Genomic DNA, 20,171 nt, shown 5'->3' on the forward strand with positions numbered 1-20,171 from the left:
CTGAGCGTATGTATCTATGTATGTACCTACGTAGTCATCTATGTTTCTATGTCCGAGTTTCTTCTCCCGAACAACAATGAACTGACCATCAAACCAGGTATCGATGGATTCGTCATCTTCCCGTCTTCATGTCTGGCTATTTAACATAATCCTCGGATAATAATGAGCTGAGAAATCAATTAAAAACTATATTGACTATGACACATAGATTTTGACATAAAATCCATATTTTTCGAAGGCTTTCCTCCATTCAAATTATTATTCAGTGCTTCAACTCAACTTTCCGCAACAATGCTTTTATTAAAATGTGTAGCGTGAAGAAAATCATTAAGACGAAAGATCTGTTGCTATTTTATGTCTCGAATAGGAGCAAGTAAAATTCTGCGTTTTGTTTTAAAGGCTTCTCCTGTAATCGGAAGGATTTAAAACGTTTCCTTTTTGGTTATTTTTCCGCAATCTGCCGCAAAATTTTACTGATTTTTTTTTTTTGTTCAAGCCTGGTAGCGTCAATTGACATAACTTTCATTTTCAAGGTGGACCGTGCAAAGCCGGGCGACGCAGCTATTACGTATAAAAATTGTGGGAGCTTGAAAAACAGATGGGGTAGAAATCTGTAACTATGTGCAGGTAGAAGAGACAGCAAGAGAAATGTACACAGGAGGTTCAATACCGTATTTTCCTGCGTATAATTCGCAGATTATCTGCGAAAAAAAAGCAAAGTTTCAGGGTTCGTACTCAATTTCAGAAATAAAATTAAGGAGTTTTGGAGGAGTTTTGAAGGAGTAAAATGAGGTTTTGAAGGAGTACTAATGGGCTGTCCTTAAATAATGTCACACTTTTTTTTTCAACATATTTAATCCCCTTTACCTTTGTCGCAAAGCGTCACACTCGATCTTACTCCTCCTCTTGTCACATGTCATATTTTTTAAAAACGTATTATTACAATAGCTGTGGGATGTCACTTTTTGTCACCCTCTCTCTTCCCCTTCCCACAATTTCATGAGCCCGTCTCCCTCTCAAGGGATGACATCACTTGTGAATGACCCTTTGTACAATATCATGACTGTGATTTACTAAACAATCGTTTTTTAAAACAATCACTTAATATAGTATAGCTATTTATATATTTTCAAATATTTAAATAACAATTAGACAAACTGACTTTTGTTGCTGAGAGTGTGGGGGGGAAAAGCGATAATCATAAAACTTGAAAAAACAGCCAAGCACCATTTAAGCATGTTCGACTTCAGTTACGAAATGTCTTAGTCATCTAATAATATTTTCACCTTCAACTTCTATGACTTTTATGATCAATTTGTAAATCACATCTACATTTAAAAAAAAAAAATTAATGTACGAAATTACTATATTAAAATTGTGCTTATGGGGCATTCCAAGGTATTTTTGACATTACGTAGAGTCCGTAACGTGACCTTTTTTTGCCATAACTTTTTAATTTACCGTTTGATTTGCAAATAATTTTAATTTGAGCTGGTGTGTTGGTCGGAAAAGATCAAAATAAAATAATATGCTAATCAAACAGTAAATTAAAAAGTTATGGCAAAAAAAGTCACGTTACGGACTCTACATAAATGTCAAAAATACCTTGGAATGCCCCTTATACCATTGCCCTTGTGACGAAGTAAAGTTGTCGATCGAAGGATTTTAAGTTACTGTCATAGAGGAAGATTATATAGCCATGAACTAAAAAAAAAGGAGTTTTGAGGGATTCAATACCAAAATGATGGAGTTTGAAGGGCCCTTCAAAAATTTTCCCTAAATGAAGGCGTATTGGAGGAGTTTTGAAGGAGCGTACGAACTCTGAGTTTATGAGGTGCGGATTATACACAACAGCAGATTATCTGTGATTCCCCCCCCCCTTAACATCAACACATTGAACCTCAATATTTTTACAGTAGGATTCACCGATCGAGATCGTATGCCGACCGAATGTTGTTTATTGTACGAAGCATGCATGTTCTTCCTCGCTGCCTGCCCGTATGTCGGTTATTTTACGTTGCTTGAATGTTCCTCTTGGCGATTCAGGTCAAGTAAAATAAGCAAGATTACAGTGAAATAGGTAGCCATTTGCACAAGATTAGACCGTTTGCTCCTTTGTCTGGACTCTTTGTTTTTCAAGTAATTAGCGTACTATAATCAAGATTTCAAGAAGAAATCATTATATTTTGGATTATATTTCAGATTAATTTTGATTACGCCTTCAAAGTAATTACTTTTTCACGTTTTTAGTTTAGTTGCTCAAATGGTATGTTAAATTCAAACTTTATCTTTTTACATCGTATTATCCGAAGATTATACGAAGCTTTTTTTTCTTCAGGCCGATTTTAGGACCTGCGGATTATAGGCCACCCGCGGATAATACGCAGGAAAATACAGTACCTGGCATTCCGTCCAGTAGATATGGAAGAAGGCCTGTCCCAGCAGACTCGTCGTGCCTTCATCGGGTAGTCCGTCTTCGGAGAACTCAACGAAGTTGGCGCTCACATACACGGACTTCGGATTCCTCATGTGGGACCTAAAGAAGTCAGAAAATATAAACTAGTATACAAATACAAAAGTGACGACCAGCAACAGGCTCTGGGCCCAGCTAGACTGGTCCTAGTCCATTTACAATCCCCAGTGAAGATCAATGGCCCTCTTAAAACTGTCTACTTACTCCCTTGCTCATGACCACCCCTTCCGGTAAGCTGTTCCGAGGTTCCACTACCCTGCTAAAATAATAATTTTTCCTAATGTCCATGTCAGCCTGAGATTTAAATAGCTTGAAACAATGCCCCTTTGTCCTGTTTTCAGTGCTAAACTTTAGCCCCGTAACATCTTTCACTTTAATAAATTTAAACAGCCGAATCATGTCCCCTCGGTCTCTTCTTTGCTCAAGACTGTACATTTTTAGCCTTCTAAGCCTGGAATCATAATCTAAGTGGGAACATTACATCACAAACTGTCCGAAGCCTGTAATTTACCCCAAAGAAAACACGTAGAATGGAATGTTTTAGCTTTTTCTTCAGTATTGTGAATCACCGCAAGGTAGCGTATTCAAGTCTTATAATTTTAACTAAAAATCAAAGTTAATACTAAAAAAATGTTTTTTTGCCCAAAATTTTGATATTAACTTATAAAATTGCAAAAAAATAAATAAAAAATTAAAAAAAATAAATAAATTTAGGTTCAGATCATAAAAATAAACTGGACAAACATGTATGAAAAGTTTTAAAGAAATACATAAGAAACTTTCTGAGATATAACGCGCGTAAAACGAGAAAACCGAAGAAACCGGCACCAGAGAAAAAGAGGTTTAAACAGCTGCTGTTAACATAAACCTCTATGGGGAAAGGTTACGCATTTTTACGAAAACTTGAAATGTTTTTTGCATATGGTAATAAATAAGGAATCAAATTGTTCAGAATTAAATAATGCATGACATATATTTTTTCCAGAAAGTCAAAAATTTTGAAGGTCAAAGGTCCTTAGACCAATTAAGCGGGGATGGCAGTAGTGTTGAAAAATAAATGGGGAAGGGCACGCCCATTTAAAGCCCACTCTGCGCATTGTCCATAGGAAGGAGTGAAAAAAAGGACAAACCTCCTCCATTCTCCCGACTCCCTGGGTAATCCATCAGTAAGGGGCTGCTTTACCGACTGGAAGAGCTTCTGATCCCCGGCACCTGAAAAGGATACCAAACTCTTAGATATCTAGAAATCCGATAAACCCTGCAAATACATACATAATAAAAAAATTATCTTTTTTAATGAAATATAGGATTTGTCAGGTGCCGGACAAAATGACCATTTTCAATGGAATGGGTATATAAATATTTTTTTTCAATGGTTTAAATAATTATTTCTATACTAATGAGATACGTTTCCTTTACGTTGGAACTGTAGCTTTCAAAATCTGCATTTTGTTTCGTCATTGCTGTATTAGTAGAGCAAAAATATAAGCTTATTCATAAGCAAGGGTTGACCTTGGATGTCCCGCTTGTGATGCATATAAATAAATTTTATTTTAAATAACAGAATTGTTTAATAAAAATATAATTGTGTCAGGAATATCTTTGTATCAAATGTAAAGATGAAAAAAAAATGCTTACCCCTGTTTCATTAAGTATTACGAGATATGACGAAATGTTAACGAAATTTAAGCGCATTTTTGTCAGCGCTTGTGACGGTGGAATAGCCCGAAACAATTTTGAGTAATATGAAAAAAGTTAACGACAAAACAAGGACAAAAGGACGAGCACTAAATTAAAGACATAAAGCCAATCCCCTGAAAGAAAGGGAACAATTTCGGATGTGAATATCCTGGTTTTAATGCTTTGTAGCATTTATCATGATGAATTAAAATCATAACTAATACATAAAATGAAAGAGCAACGCAAACAGTTCGATGTTCAAGTGCAGGAGCAAAAGTTGCTAAAATTATCAAGATGAAAATTGTTCAAGCAGAAGAGAAGGGGGGGGGGAGAGACTTAAATAAAAGTACAGTAGGCACCGCTTAATGTGATCAAGGTTAATGTTATCAATCGCTTAATGTTATCAGAATCACGAAGTCCCAGAACACTTGTATGTTAACACACGTTAAGAAAGTCGGATATTGTGATCAGTGTCTTCGCTTATTGTTATCACTTTTTCATAAACTTTGAAATTTTTCCCCTCTTTTGTTCCTTAATTAACAGAAATACATAGGCAAACCCTGACGAGACTAACTTTCTGTGAAGCATTTTGTGGTTTTCAATAGCAGTTCAAAATGTTTCTAGGAATGAAGTTACAGAAAGTTCGCCCCCCAGTGACCACAGACTCCCCCTAAGAAAACTTTCTTTTGCACCTAAAAAAATTCAGTCGCTGGACATGGCGACCTCCATTGTTCCCATTGCTTTGTGAACTATTAAAGAATTGTGTCAAGATTGAAAATAAAGTGAAGTTAAATTAAAATTTAAACAACAAACAAAACCATGCTGGAAAAGATAGAAAAGCTGAATGTCAGTCTTGCATAATATAGACGAACGCGCGAACGGCGTTTGCAGAAAATTTTTGAGTCTGCAGAAATTGTTTTCAAACTGCTAACGTTAATGAAAAAATAATAATTCTTTTAAAAAGAATTTTTAAAAAAATCCCAGTTCATTGCTGTTAAAGCCTTTCTCCAAAAGCCTTTTAAAGCACATGTGAAAAAAATTAATAGTTTTGGCAGTTTTCTTCAGTTGGTAAAAAATAAGAAATAACTATATGTTATTATAAAAAAAATGATTTAAAGCACTTTTTTTTGTCTCTTTCATATTTGAATATAAATTTAATTCTTTATTCACAAGTGTGAATTAGGCAAAATAATTATTTGCAGAAAATTTTCCAGTTAAGATTTGTGTTTGCAGAAAGCTTTTCATTTTATCTAAGTCTGCTGAATGTGCTTTGAAACTGGTTTAGGAATATCAAGGAAAACGGTCATATTTTACTTCACCTATTACTATGTGATTAAAAATTGCATAATTTAACTTTAACTTTTTATAATTCAGATTTTTCCATTCTGTTAATTTAATAATTTGTAATTTAAAACTGCGCTCAGTTGATTCATTGTTTTTTTAATTTGAGGTTCCCAAAATAAATGCACCTTAAATGGAAAAAAAAAATCATTATTTTGTGTCTCCTGGATTCTTTTCGGTTATTGTTATCAGTCGGTTATTGTTATCAAATTATATTTGTCCCAAAGTAATCACATTAAGTGGTGCCTACTGTATCTAAAAGGATAGAAGATAGTACTTTATTAATCAAAGATGGATACAAGGGAGGGGCGATCGGTAATTTTTCCGAATTGAAGTCTTTAAGAGCAAGTGTAAGCCATCTTTGATGTCGTTAAGGAAAGTAATGGGCCCGAATCTCCCTCCCAGAGAGTTTCAGAATTCAAGTTTCAGAATGGCAATTTCAGACGATCTTGGATGATGTTAAGAGGAGAAGTCTGGAGGTCCTCCCCCAGGCATTTTGCAAAATTTAAGTCTTAAAGATGCTAGAGTAAACATCTCGGATAGAGTTAGAGGAAGGAATATGTCCAGTGACTTCGATGATGTTATTGAGAGGGAGTTTCTAAATATTCCCCCAGGACTATTGCAAAATTGAAGTTCTAAATAGCAATTTAAGAATTTCTTTCTTAAATTGCTAAAAACAAGAATTTCTTTCAACAAGAAAGGGAAGGAATGGGTTCATGGACCTCCTTGGATAGACCTCCATAATTTATCTATTTTAGAATTTAGATAAGAATGATGCGCCCCCCCCCCCCAAAAAGCATGTGTAAATCAGATGTATAGTAAGAGGTCAGTTAAAAAATCAACCGCCCCCTCCTTGAAAAATTTCTGGATCCGCCCTTGTTATTAATTGTATATATTTTTAAAGCACATTTTGTAGAAAATGACTTTTTATTTTCTTAAACATAAGTACTGAAGAATTGTGATTTTTTTTTTTTTTTTTTTTGAAAAAAGAAAATATGTGAGATAATTTGTTATACTTTTAAAAGTTTATTTTCCTCATTGGTGCCAAATGAATAGCAGTAAATTATGATCATGAAATACAAATTAGATAATAAAGTAAAATTATCTCAACTTGTCATATTTGACTCATTCATTGATTGAGTAAAAATGACAACAACGTGTATAAAGTACAAATAAAGTAGTGTAAAAGAGTTAAAAACTGCTGAGTTTTTAACTTTTTTATACTACTTTATTTGTACTTTATACACGTTGTTGTCATTTTTACTCATTCCATAGTACAAAGTTTTCGACTGCTTTTTTACAATTCATTCATTGATTATTTACTTTATATATTTTATCTTGCTCTGTCTCAATCTATTATTATTTTTTTTCATTTATTATTATTATTTTTTTAAACATTAGAAGCTGCTCAAGCGAAATTCCACGAACATATATTATGGGTCCGCAGACCACCTGTTGTAAAGAATAAAAACACATCCTAATTCTTTTAAAAGCAACTCATACATTTACAGCCCGAACAAAATAATTTCTACAATAAAGAACAAATACTAAAATATGTTAAATCCCAGAGTGTCAGTTTAGATCAAAAGAAAATCTACATTCATGAAATAGAAACGAAGTTAAAAACATATCCGCCCTTACATGTAATGAGAGGTTTGCTATCCATTTCTGCGCACAGTGGCAAGAAAATTTATTGCAGCATGTTCTTAAAATAGTTTCCAATATATTTTTCTCGAGACATTTTGTTCATAATTCAATTATGAAGGAACTTTAAGGCAAAAAAATATTGCAACTTGGAAAAAAACTGCAGACGATTTGTTTGAATCAAAACAACGTTGTTGATGCCAAAGTTGATAGCAAAATTTGAATGAAATGCTGAACCTCAAATGGAAAATTTCGGCAACTTGAAATTTAATCAAATTCAATTGTAATTACAGAAGATATGAAAAGAAAACTGATCATTAAATATTTTTAACTTAATAAGGGCAACAGAATTTCGATTTTGATTCCGAGTCACAACTGACTACAACTGTATTTATGTCGAGGACTGCATACTAAGTGCCTTGCCTCCATTATTTTATATAACGATAGATGGCAGCACCACCACCGAATCGAACAGTTAATGAGAATTTAGAACTAGTCCAGGAGCTAATAGCTACCTGGTGCTAGCCCCCCCAGAGGTATCGTTTCACTTGGAGGACAATGAGACCACGAGCATATTTAACGTCGCCCAGTCCCTTTAATGACGACGGTGGGTCTTCGACCATCGAGGTTCGAACTCAGGACCTTCCGGGCCCGAATCCCACACTCTACCGATCGGGCTACCACGGCCCTAACTGCAGACGATTTGTTTGAATCAAAACAACGTTGTTGATAGCAAAATTTGAATGAAATGCTAAACCTCAAATGGAAAATTTCGGCAACTTGAAATTTATCAAATTCAATTGTACTTACAGAAGACATGAAAAGAAAACTGATCATTGAATATTTTTTAACTTAATAAGGGTAACAGAATAAAAGAAAAATAATTAATTTTATTCAAAAAGACTTCGACTACTGCAGCATCAGATGATTGACAAGCATTTGAACCAATCGCTCGGAAGTAAAGCCGGTTCTGTAGCTGTAAACTTCATGTTTTTGTAACTTCTCAGAAAAACTCATATTTATGACGATCAGTGATATTAAGAAGTATGTATTTATATGGTTATTAGTGAGAGAAAGAAAGATTCAATGCCTGTCTATCAAATTTCGACTAATGAAAATAACTAAAGTCTGCCGGTTGTTTAGACGGACTGGAGAAAAGGCGTGGCAAAGCTGCTCCGTGGCCACGCCTCGATCTTACAACTGTTGTTGTTACGCGCGAGTGACGTATTTCGCGCCACGCTGTATGAAAAATCTGTATTTACAATATGATGTTTCAGAAATTGAGCTTATGATAATCTGTTCTTCATTTTTTTGAGTAATTTTTCCTCCGACGTTGCTGGAAGATGTCGTCTAGGTCAGGAGCTAGAGCTAAAGGAACCGATGGGAGTGATTTTGGTCATCGGGAAAAAGTCGCTTCCCACTATCAAATAAGGTTAACTTATTGATTTCTTTCATTTCAAAGCTACCATTAAGATAAAGTCAATATGTTTCCGTATTTTTATCTTTCTTCGTTATCAATATTAATTTGAACTGATTGTAAATTTTGCATGTAGATACACAAAATCTTCTCTGAAATATAATACGCCCACTGGGTACACTTAAAAAAATAAATAAATTGAGAAGTCGAAATATTAAAATTTGTAATCGTGTTCAACTGCTTTCCGTTTAAAAGTGCACGTGGTAGTGCGTGGAGCATGTGATTCACGTAATTTCGCCCTCTCCTTTTGGGAGTGGGAAAAAAAACTCTAATGCAGGTCTATGAACTTGAAAAGCAAAGATAGTTTTAAAACCAGGGTTGGCCGAATGGGACCCAATGGGTTTTTGAAAAAAAAACATTATTTAGCCCACTTTTGGGTTTTTAAAAATTTTCTCAGAAGTTTAAAAAAAATTAATTAATTTAAATACTTTCACAATTTAAACTTTTTGTTATTTGTTCTTCACCACAGACAATGGACATAAAAAATGAATTTTGAACTTTAATAGTATTTCTTAACTCTTAACGGCATTAAAAAAATACTTCAAAGATTTTAAAAAAAATGTATTAACTTTTTTCTTTAACTGGTTAATAAATAACTCAAATTATCTTGACCAAGTCCTGTCACGCCTTATTTTCTCAATATTTGTAAATTGTACAGAGGAAACTAATCTAGTTAAAAGGCTTTCATGTGAATTATTTTCTGCTAATCAACACGTCACAAATCTCGAATAAACACAAGGTATATTTTTTAGAAATAAACAGATTTTTCAAACGGTCGACAGAAAACAGAACAGGTACAGTATTTTCATTATCTTACGAAAAAGTTTAATATTTCTTACTCTGTACCCAGAAATAGAAAAACAGGCAACATAAAATTAAAAGACATCTTGATTAAGCTGGAATTCAGTAAAAAGGGATTTAAAATATTTGAGGTTGTACAGTAGTTTTGCATAACAAAATGAAGTACAATAAAGTAAAATGAAAAAAAAAAAAAAATTAAAAACGAACAATAGATTTTATCACTCGAGAAGTAACTTTGCCTTAACTGATGGTAATAATGAAAATTAAAAAATCTGAAACTTCACCATTCTTGGGTTTTTTCGTCTTTTATACTTTTCTTCAGAAAACGCTGAATTTTAACTAGTTTTCCAGCTTTTTTTCTCGAAGACAATTTTTGCACTTTGTCCATATACTTACGCTACAATATGCTACAAGTACCCCACATTTTCCCTAAAAAAGACAAAAAAACCCCACATTTCTTTTAAAAAACCCAACTTTAGTTGGGTTTTCTTTAAAAAAAAAAACGGGTTTTTGCCAACCCTGTTTAAAACGGTTTAAAAGATTGGCTGCTTTAGCTAAAAAACTGTTAAACAGAATTAGAAAATATGCCAGTAGAACTGCAAGAAGCTAAAACAAGACTCCCCGAAATGCAAAATGAGCTTGTTTTCAAATTGTTTATGACAGTTGAAAAGAAAAGTAAAAAAATAGAGAGAAGAGTAATTTGCAATCAAACAATTTCAAAAATATTCCTGCTTAGATGGTGTTACAACAAAATTCATTCTGTACTTAAACATCAGAAATATTTTCCTGTGGATGATGATAGCTACTCATTCTACAAAATGGGAAAGTGTATACTTAAATCTATTACGACTAGGAAAAAGCAGAAATGAAATTTTCTGGAACAAGGTATCAGAAATTTCTGTGTGTCCAAGAGATAGACACATTTTTAGAAGTAATTTGTAACAAGTGCATATTTTACTGTCTAATTAAAGCTAGCAGGAAAAAAAAAAAAAAAAAAAACCTTGCAGTGTTAATGATGAAAGTAGCGCAAAAAATTAAAAATGTCTTCCTATAATTGTTGGCCAGTGTTGCCGGGGGAAATTTCCCCATTTTGGGGAAATCTGGTCTTTTCTGGGGAAATAGGTTTTGAGGGGAATTTTTTGGGGAAATATTTTTTCCTTGGGGAAAACCTGGGTAAAAAATAATTTTTTTCGTATTTAGATCCACGTCAAGAAGTAGTAGTTACATTATTTGTATCAAACAGCGTTAGTTTAGCTTTGCTCAACTTTATGGAATTAGCATTTCGCATTGTGGACTATTATGCTACGGAATTTGCGTTAATGTTCTGCGTGAGTAACTAGTTGATACGTGAAACAGGTAAAAATAAGTGTGATGAAGAATGTTCTTGGATAAATATATACAAAAATTATAGTTTAATACAGAAGCAGAGTAGTCAATGCAAGTAGAAAAAAAAATTTTTTTTGGCTATTTCTTATTTTTCGGTCAGGCGCTTGTATTTATGACTAGTGGCACTCGCACGGCTTTACCCGTAGTAGAAAATTAAAAGGTCTTTTGGTTCGTATGTATATTTACAATTAATGCATGATGAACTTCTCGCCAATTGGCTTGCCCCTGTTACGGTTCCACGTTATGATAACTTGGTTATTTACTCGTGCCTCTGATGGTAATTTTGCTCGGAAAATGTTGTTAAAATTGGAATAGAAAAAGAACAAAATTGAATTTTCGAAAAATCGCTTCAAGGTGCACATCCCCATGCTACAAACTAACTTTGTGCCAAATTTCATAAAAATCGGCCGAACGGTCTAGGCGCTATGCGAGTCACAGACATCCAGACATCCTCCGGACAGAGACTTTCAGCTTTATTATTAGTAAAGAAGATAAAGAAAAATAAAGAAAAAAAAAAACGAAAATGGGAAGAAAAAAAGGTTGGGGAATTTTTTAAGAAAATTTAGCCATTTGGGGAAAATTTTTTTTTTCAAGAGACAAAAATGTTAGAGGAAGTCGATTCATTTTATGAAAATATTAGTGGAAAAATAATTTTTGAATTTGAGGAATTTTGATAGAAAACATCGCTTTTTGACCATCTGGCAACACTGTTGTTGGCTAACAGCACCAATTTTATAAGCCTAGTAAGAGTATCATCAAATTATTTCAATTATGATGTGCTTTTTCTTAAATAGGACACTTTTTATCATTAAAAATTCTCTGTGAGCTAATAAATGATTATTTAAAATATTCATTTACTTCTGATGCATATTGCTTTAAAAAAAAAGGGGGGGGGGGGTGACCCATATCTACTCCATGAGTGACGCTTGCCTGAATCTGAGCTTATTCTTGGTCACTCAGTAATTTAAATACAATAAATGATGATGCAATTTTCGGTAAAGGGATTATTTGAATAATTTGTTATAGCTTACTCCATGCCAAATTAAATCATTTTATCTTTCATACTTTAGAAAAACTTGAGAGAGCTATGGTTTTTCGACCCATAACTCCCTCATCTGACACTGTGTCAAATTATTGATACCAATACAAATGTGACGACCAGCAACAGGCTCTGTTAGACTGTTTATTAAAGACTAGAAAGTTTATTAAGGACTTAGTCCCCACTGAAGATCAATAGCCCTCTTTTAGCCTGAGATCTGAATATCTTAAAACCATGACCCCTCATCCTGCTTTCGATGTAAAAATTTAACCCATTAACATCTTTTATATTGATAAGTTTAAATTACCAGGGGTCAATCCAGGATTTTTTTCTCGCTACCTATTTTTGTGAAAGTATTGCATCATTCTATTTTTGTGAAAGTTTTTTTTTTTTTTCTTTATCAGCATTTTTTTTTTTTTTTTTTTGTGAAATTTTAGAGGCATCCTAATTTTTGTAAAAAAGAAGTAGAACAAGTGAAATCTTAGTTCGAAAAGTGTAAATGTCATCTAGTATTATTTTTAACAGATTTCGTTTTTTATAAAGGGACGGGGCAGAGCTAAAAACCTAAGAAGTATGAAAAATACCATCGTAATTTCAGCTTAATAGGCTATGTACTGTGTGCAATATAGGAAATTATGAGAAAAACGGTTTCCCAAAACAGATGTTGAAAGATTGCAATAATATTGCATAAATACACTTTGGCGAGAAACAGCTAAAAATTAGTTAAAATACTACAAAAAGGTTTCTATTTAAGCTATTGTTCAAATAAACCTGCTTAGAATTTTATTTTATGAGTAAATTTTGTGTTAAACAGAGAAACAAATTTTATATTTTAAAATGCTAATTTTTGTGAAATTTTCGATGTTTTTGTGACGCTACCGATATTATTACTTGATTTTTGTGAAAGTACCGATTTCAAAACAAGATTTTGTGAAGGTACCGAAAAACGGTAGCAAAATCAGCCTGTATTGGGCCCTGACAACTGAATCATGTCCCCTTTGACTTCAACTGAAGATGAAACATATAGGCATTTCAAAACATATTCCGACATTATAGCATTTTGCTAGAAAGGTTTTCTTTTCAATTTTAGATCTTTTGCTGAATAAAGTTTGAACTTGACAAAATCTTGATTGAGAGTTGTGAATCATATGCATTTACAAATGATATTTATAAACTAAACTAAAAAAAACATTTTGTGCATTTCTTATGACAGAAGGCAGGGCCCAATACAGGATGATTTTACTCCCGTTTTTTGGTACCGTCACCAAAATCAAGCAATAAAATCAGCAGTTTCACAGAACTAACTTTGAAAATTGGCACACTCACAAAACAACATGGGAAAATCAAATGTTTCACAAAAATTCGCATTTTAAAAGAGAAAACTTGTTTTTTAGTTTACTCATAAAATAAAATGCTAAGATGATTTATATAAACAATCGCTTAGGTAACAAATTTTTCATAGTATTTTAACTCAGTTTTAGCTGTTTTTTGCCAAATTAAATTAAGGTCAATTTTGAAGGGCTGTTTTTCTCATGATTTCCTGAACTAGACATTGTTACAAAGCCTATTGACCTAAGATACAATGGTATTTTTCCTACCTCTTAGGTTTTTACCCCCCCCCCCCCAAAAAAAAAAAGGTGCTAATGTCATTTACTATTATTTCTAACTAAGTTTTAAGTTTCGTTAATTTTCTTTAACAAAAATTATAATGGGCCTTTAAAACCCTTAGCAATCGGATAATTTTCAAGAAAATGGTCATAAAAATTTCTATTTTTTTTTTATTTAAGAAAATGATATAAAAATAAGTGTATGAACAACATGTGCATTCAATTTTTCATTTTCAATATTTTTTAGATTGAAATTTTAAAAAAATTTAAAATTTTATGAAAAGGCAACAAGCAAGCCCAAGCAAGCAGCAAAAATTTAAGAAATAGGTATTTTAAACATTAAAAAAGAATTTTATTAATCTTTTGTGTAATATAAGTAAAGATAAGTAAATTTTTCTTGTGTGGTAAATTTCAAAGCTTGAGATAAAGAGGCCAATGTCACAATCTGGTAAGTTAGTACCAAATTTCCTTTCTTCATCTCTGCAATTACATTTAAAATGGACTTGTGCTGCCATCTAGTATATAAAGAGAGAAATAAAATATTCCAGGCAAAATAAATGAATTGGTTTTTCTAGTTTTGTCACGTTAATATTGCATACCCCAGTACAGCAATATCATAGGAGCGAGAAATGGAGGTAGAAACCCCAGCACGGCATTTATGCTGATAAAAAAAAAAAAAAAACTTTCACAAAAATAGAATATTCATGCAATATACTTTCACAAAAATAGGTAGTGAGAAAGAAAAAATCCTGGATTGGCCCCTGGTAGGTCTTGCTGCTAAAGTTGGTTCCAAGTAAATCCACCTGTTTGACAATGACTCATTGGTGTGCCCCGGGAGGTCAATGACCCAAAAAATTTCTTTATTCGACAAATGTTGTCTCATAATGTGGCCAATTTGGGGAGTTGAAATTTTTAAATGACAAAATATCCCTTTAATATCTATATTTTTTATTATTCGGTAAAATTTTGGTGTTCCATTCAGCAAATTGGGAATTTCTACCCTCCCAAAAATTAAAGCCTCTCTGATGACTCATATAAAGGGTGTCCCAAAATTAACGCAAGATTTGAATTTGCCGCCATTTTTGCAATAAATTGTGGGCAAGCTTGAAAAAAGAACAGTTTGGCAGCTGAGAGTCTAGGGTTATTACAAATGGAGCGTTTTCGATTCTATAATGCGTTTTCATTATCGAACAATTATTTGAAAAATAATGAAAGTTTGGGCGGGTCAAGCAGTTTACTGTTATTGGCGCTCGATATCGCAATTAGGTGATGCGCAGGTGGTTGTGGGATTGCTGACGTAGACGTTTGACTTCAAATAACCCCATAGGGAGAAGTCTAATGATGTAAAATCACACGATCTAGGGTACAATTCATATCACCGAAACGAGAGAGTACACGAACAGGAAATGCCTCATGCAGTGATTGAATTGTTTGGCTGGCTGTATAATAGCATAACACTCCATTTTTACTAACCCTAAACTCCCCGCTGTCAAATTGTTCTTTTTCCGTGGCTGCCAACAATTCACAGCAAAAATTATGGCAAATTCAAATCTTGCGTTAATTTTGGGACACCCTTTAGAATTCAAGTTTTCTTGTCGGCTCTAAAGCTGACAGTTTTTGAATTGTTCAAGTTTGAAAAAAACATTGTTCAAATCAAAAACTAAAGCATGAGAGGGAGTCATGGCACAAAAGTTTAGTTCAAATAAGACTATCCCCTCAGAAGTAATGTTAAACTGTTCCTTTTTCGATACATACTGAAATTGTCAGTTTGTTATGACCACTTGTTTGTGGAATATATCTTAAAAAAAATGTGCCAAAAATGGAATTTTTTAAAACTTTTAATGCAGTTTTTATTATCTTAAAAATGTAAGAAATAGTTGATTCTGTCAAAGGACTTAAAATTGTGAAAGTATAGAGTTTTAAGACGTCATTTTTGATTCAGAACATGTGAGACATCAGGCTTATGCATAATACCCTATAAAACATAGAGCAACCAAAATCTTTGATTTCATTACATAGGCGGATTTAGGACTGAGTTTCCTGGAGGGGGGGGGGCAGGATATTTTTTTGAGCAACATTTTTATTGCCCCCCACTCCCATGTTTTTGTCTGTTTCCCTTGATGCATAAGTCCATGCTTTACTTTTTTGTGTGTCGTTTTCATTAAAGTGTGTTTTCATGCTGTCCTTTTTGAATTGACCTTAAGAGACGGAGCTGGTATCAAGAGAGTGACGCAGGGCTCCCTTTTAAGTGGGAAATAGAATATATCCAATTTTAGGGTATTCTTTATAAAAAGGAGAGGGAGAGAGAGAGAGAGAAGGGAAAAAAACTATGTTTTTTAGAATTTCTCAAAAGGCCAATTAATCTACTAAGAACATAAATATTATGCACAAATATACTTTAAATGTGGATACAAATCATAACGAGTAGCTCGATCTGTTAGTGCGAATGAAAGGGGGGGGGGGGGGAGGTTTCCCCTTTGCTTTAGGTTCTAATTAAAATAATGGTCAATTATTTTAAGTGTTGCAGCTTAATTTATTGCTCGTTTAGCCTATTTTTATTCATATGCTTTCCCAAATGGTTTTCAGTCCAAAATAGTGAATTTAGACACATTTTCAGCACCCCAGTGACAGCTGCCCTATTTGTATTTAGTGTTCGTTTTTTTTCCCCTTTTCTTTTCTCCCATCAGAAAAGGACATTTTCATTGAACTATTCAAAAAAAAAAAAAGGTCATGATTTTTTTGTATTAAGATTTTGGGAGATGTGTTGTTACTATATAAAGTCCTCCCAAAACTGAAGGGCATTGCCCTTATGCCCCCCTCCTATAAATCCACCCATTCCCTTCTGAACTATTCAAAAAAGAAAAAATAATAATAATTTGTTTTTAAAATTTTTGGGAGATGTGTTGTTACTACATAAAGTCCTCCCAAAACTGGGGAGGGCATTGCCTCCCGCTGCCCCCCCATAAATCCGCCTATGTTTCATTGTGAATTGTAGGTACCCACCTTTTTGAACTGCTTTTCAGCTTCAGACGTTTCCTTTCAATGCATTGTGGTACCAGGGTTTCCGCTACGGTCGCATTTTTCGCATAATGCGAAAACACTATCTGAATTGCGTAAATAAAGCAATGCATTTCCGCCTTTTTGCTCAAATAAAAAATAAATTAGTTTTTTAAATAAAGAAGAAATGTATGATCATAGAGAGGAAGCGTGCATGGCGATAATCAACTTAATCTTTTTTAAATCTTAGCTAAGATGTTTAAACTACAATTAATTTCAATAACTATCAGTCTTATCCAGCATTATGTCCCCCCAATAACTGCTTTATTAGGAGGAGGGGACTGCAACGTTCTAAACACCAAACGTGTTTTCTTTTTTTTTGTTTTATGTTTTAAAAAAATTGCTGTTGTACTTATTTCTTCAAGGATGTCACAAATGAAATATGAATTTTATTTTCAACTGGAGATGAAACACACTGAGGCATATATAAATATGTGAGAATGAGTAACATTTTAGCATTTTGCTAACATTTTTCCATCAATTTTAGCTTTTATGCTAAAGAACTTTTGAACCCAGCTTAAACCCTGTGTGGTACACATTTATAGGTGTCTTTCGTAATGGTGTGAATTGATTAGTCATTGAAAAATAGTTCACTAGTTCTTGAATAATAGTTCAAGTAAAGTAATTAAAAACGTCAAAAAAGCACAAATTGCAGATTAATGCAATTTGCATTAACCTTCAATTTGTTCTTTTTTGACGTTTTTTCTTACTTTACTGGTCCAGCAATAGTAGAAGTGTTGGTTGTTGCTCTCCATTGTCGTTGCCGGAATGGGAACAAGGGCGCCCATATAGTTGGGTAAGGGGGGGCTCAAGTCCCCCCCTAAAAATGAGAACTTTCTTGTTTTTAGTGCTTTTTTCTTTGCAAAAATGTATAAAAAGTTATTTTCCAGTCATTAATGAACGAGTTATTAAAAATGACGAATTTTAATACAGTAAACTCCCGATTATCCGCGGAATAGGGTGGCACGGTAACCGCGGATAAGCGAAAACCGCGGATAATCCGAACAATGGGTAAAAACAATACTACTGTATACAACAGGTAAAAAAATATGAATAAAACTCAAACATACTGTAACGGATTCGGTGCTACTTCCACTTTCTTGAAATGAAGACACAGTTCTTGATAAAAACACAGGAAATTTATTTACACTATGTACAGGAAAGATCTTCAACAACTGCTAAATTATTCATCAGCAATTAAGCAATTATCACACAACACCGTAAACTCAACGTTTACACACGTATTTACTTCCAAATACGAAAACAACACAGCGAAATGCCTCGCAATAAACAGAGCAAAAATGCACTCAGTTCGAAATCTCAATCGAAACTAACTGTTTATCCATCGCTAACGGCTTTTATAAACATCCAAGAATTTTCCACAACATTCTTTCTGCTTCGAGAAATGCGTAGACCCTTATCAAATTTTATCAATGAAAATAAAAAGAATAGGGGGTTGTATACTTTAGCCATATGTTAAGGGGTTGTATATTCATTACGGGAAATTATTTACAGGTTACGTTACTACAATAATTACTATTTACAGGATTTGTAACAATACATTTAAGTTATAGCTAAAAACATTGCTATATTGCATCTACTAACATTGAATGTAAAAAAATATACGCATTTAAAGCTAAAAACGAACAGTAACACAATCATAAGTTTAAAAAATAGTTAATGACCATTAAAAAAATTAATAAAATAAATTGGGGAAAAACCCGCGGATAAGCCGAGCCGCGGATGATCCGACCACCGATAATCGGGAGTTTACTGTATCTCTAATCTGTACTGAAATCGGTTTCCATGGGGAAAATATCCCGCTAAACCATTGGGGGAAATTTTGAGCCCCCCCCACCCCCTTGAAATTTTGTATATGGGCGCCCTTGAATGGGAATTGGAAATCTTAGCGGGGAAAAGGATAAATAATGTATTATGCATTAGATGATCTGAATTAAAGCTTGATGCAATTCAAACTGAGTTTTCTAATGGCCAAACTAGGGTCTAACGTTCCAAAGTTCACGCATTTGCAGTTCCTGCACAGAGTTTGAGTATTACAAGCAAGGGATTTAAATTATGTTTTTCTTATCAATATTTTAAAGAAATATTAAATTTTCTTTCATGCTTTTCAATAGCTTTTACAATAAAATCAGGGTTGCCACGCCACAGGGAAACCTGAAGAAACAGGGAAAACACAGGGAATTCAAAAATAAACAAAAAAACAGGGAAAATCCAGGGAATTTTGAAAATTTTCTCAAAAACCTGGAAAATACAGGGAATTTTTTTTTCCTTCTTAAATTAAAGTTACAAAAATCAACTCCCAAAAATTAAATAAATAGTAATAATTATAATGAGAATATTAATAAAGTTCAGAAATAAAGTAAAATAAAAAATGTAATTTTGCTTGAAAGTTTTTTTTAAGGTAAATATTAAAATATTTATCATAAAAATAGGATCTTGAATTTCATGATAATTTAGAGTGTATGAAATGAGTCGTCAATAATCGTTGTTCTGGGTCACTTATACACTTTTAGGTCCATGGCTAAGAGAAGTTTTTTTTTTAATAAAAAGTTGAATATATTCAACCACCATGTTATTATTTCAGTTATTATGAATTCTTATTTATTTTCCTTTATTTATTTAGAAATTTGTTTCGTTTTTTTACCCTGTGATGAAATTATCAAGATATTAATGTTCTTTTCCAAATAATCGGTGCTCGCTCGTTTGTAACGTTTTATTTTCATACAGGGAAAACACAGGGAATTTTTTTTTTCCAAAATTAAGTGGCAACCCTGAAAATAAACCAAATAATAAAAAAATAGTCTTGCTTCATTAGAGTGGAAAAAAAAATTACCTTTGACCCTCCCCTTTGGGATAAAGTAAAGGACTTCACTGGGAATGACTTGGAAGCTGGAAGCTTCTTTTTTTAAACTGATGTTTTGCTTTCAGACAAATTTATTGAGTTTAAAAGTGTGAAAAAACTGTGTTCGTAAATGACATTTTATAAAAGTCTAATTTTAATAAATGAAATTTTGTGAAATGTCCACTTTTATGATATAGATTTTTGTGATGGGGCAAATGCATTTGAATCAACCACTGGAAGTTGTAACTGAATTGCATATTGAAATTCAAACTATGCAGTTTAATTATCATTTGTGAATGAATAAGCTTCAAAAAAGAGCAATTATCCTTGTTTGCATAGGAACTGTTTTAACAAAAACAATCTGGTACTATTTTGCAGTAAGTAAACGCCCCAAGCCAGGGCTACAGCAGAAATACATAAAACACACCTCCAGCTCAGTTATTCCATTCAAGTCAAGGACGCCATATGGGGAGGGGGTAAAGAGGGTGCTCAAGGCCCCCCCCCCTTTTGAAATTAGAACTTCCTTGGTTTTAGTACTTTTTTCTTAGCAAAAATGTAAAAACTTTTTTTCTCCAACCATTAATGAACAAGTTATTAAATATGTCAAATTTTAATGACTCTAATCAGTACTGAAATCGGTTTCTATGGGGAAAATATCCTGCTACTGTTTGACCATGGATTGTATAATTTGGCAATCTGCCAAGTAAAGACTACTCCATCTGAATGAATCTGGCAGGGGAGAAGGGAAAATTACGATGAGATTTTGATGCACACGTTTTATAATGTCACTAGTGCCTTATTCA

At 33.2% G+C, this 20,171-nt stretch overlaps 2 protein-coding genes across 2 annotated transcripts in view; one reads left to right on the plus strand and one right to left on the minus strand.

Annotated features, from left to right (window-relative positions):
* LOC129232778 (trafficking protein particle complex subunit 10-like) overlaps nucleotides 1-7,290 on the minus strand; it is a 103,274-nt gene extending 95,984 nt beyond the window's left edge. The window contains 3 exon segments of the mRNA XM_054866880.1: nucleotides 2,401-2,536; nucleotides 3,604-3,685; nucleotides 7,136-7,290. Coding sequence (XP_054722855.1) covers nucleotides 2,401-2,536; nucleotides 3,604-3,685; nucleotides 7,136-7,160 — 243 coding nt within the window. The 5' untranslated portion in view covers nucleotides 7,161-7,290.
* A 1,034-nt stretch (nucleotides 7,291-8,324) lies between these two features.
* Nucleotides 8,325-20,171, plus strand: part of LOC129232779 (protein jagunal-like) — a 36,289-nt gene continuing 24,442 nt past the window's right edge. Inside the window, exon 1 of the mRNA XM_054866882.1 lies at nucleotides 8,325-8,570. Within this exon, the coding sequence (XP_054722857.1) occupies nucleotides 8,482-8,570 (89 nt within the window). The 5' untranslated portion in view covers nucleotides 8,325-8,481. The remainder of the gene's footprint in view (nucleotides 8,571-20,171) is intronic.

The sequence above is a fragment of the Uloborus diversus genome, unplaced genomic scaffold (assembly GCF_026930045.1).
Source record: "Uloborus diversus isolate 005 unplaced genomic scaffold, Udiv.v.3.1 scaffold_14, whole genome shotgun sequence".
Lineage (NCBI taxonomy): Eukaryota > Metazoa > Arthropoda > Arachnida > Araneae > Uloboridae > Uloborus > Uloborus diversus.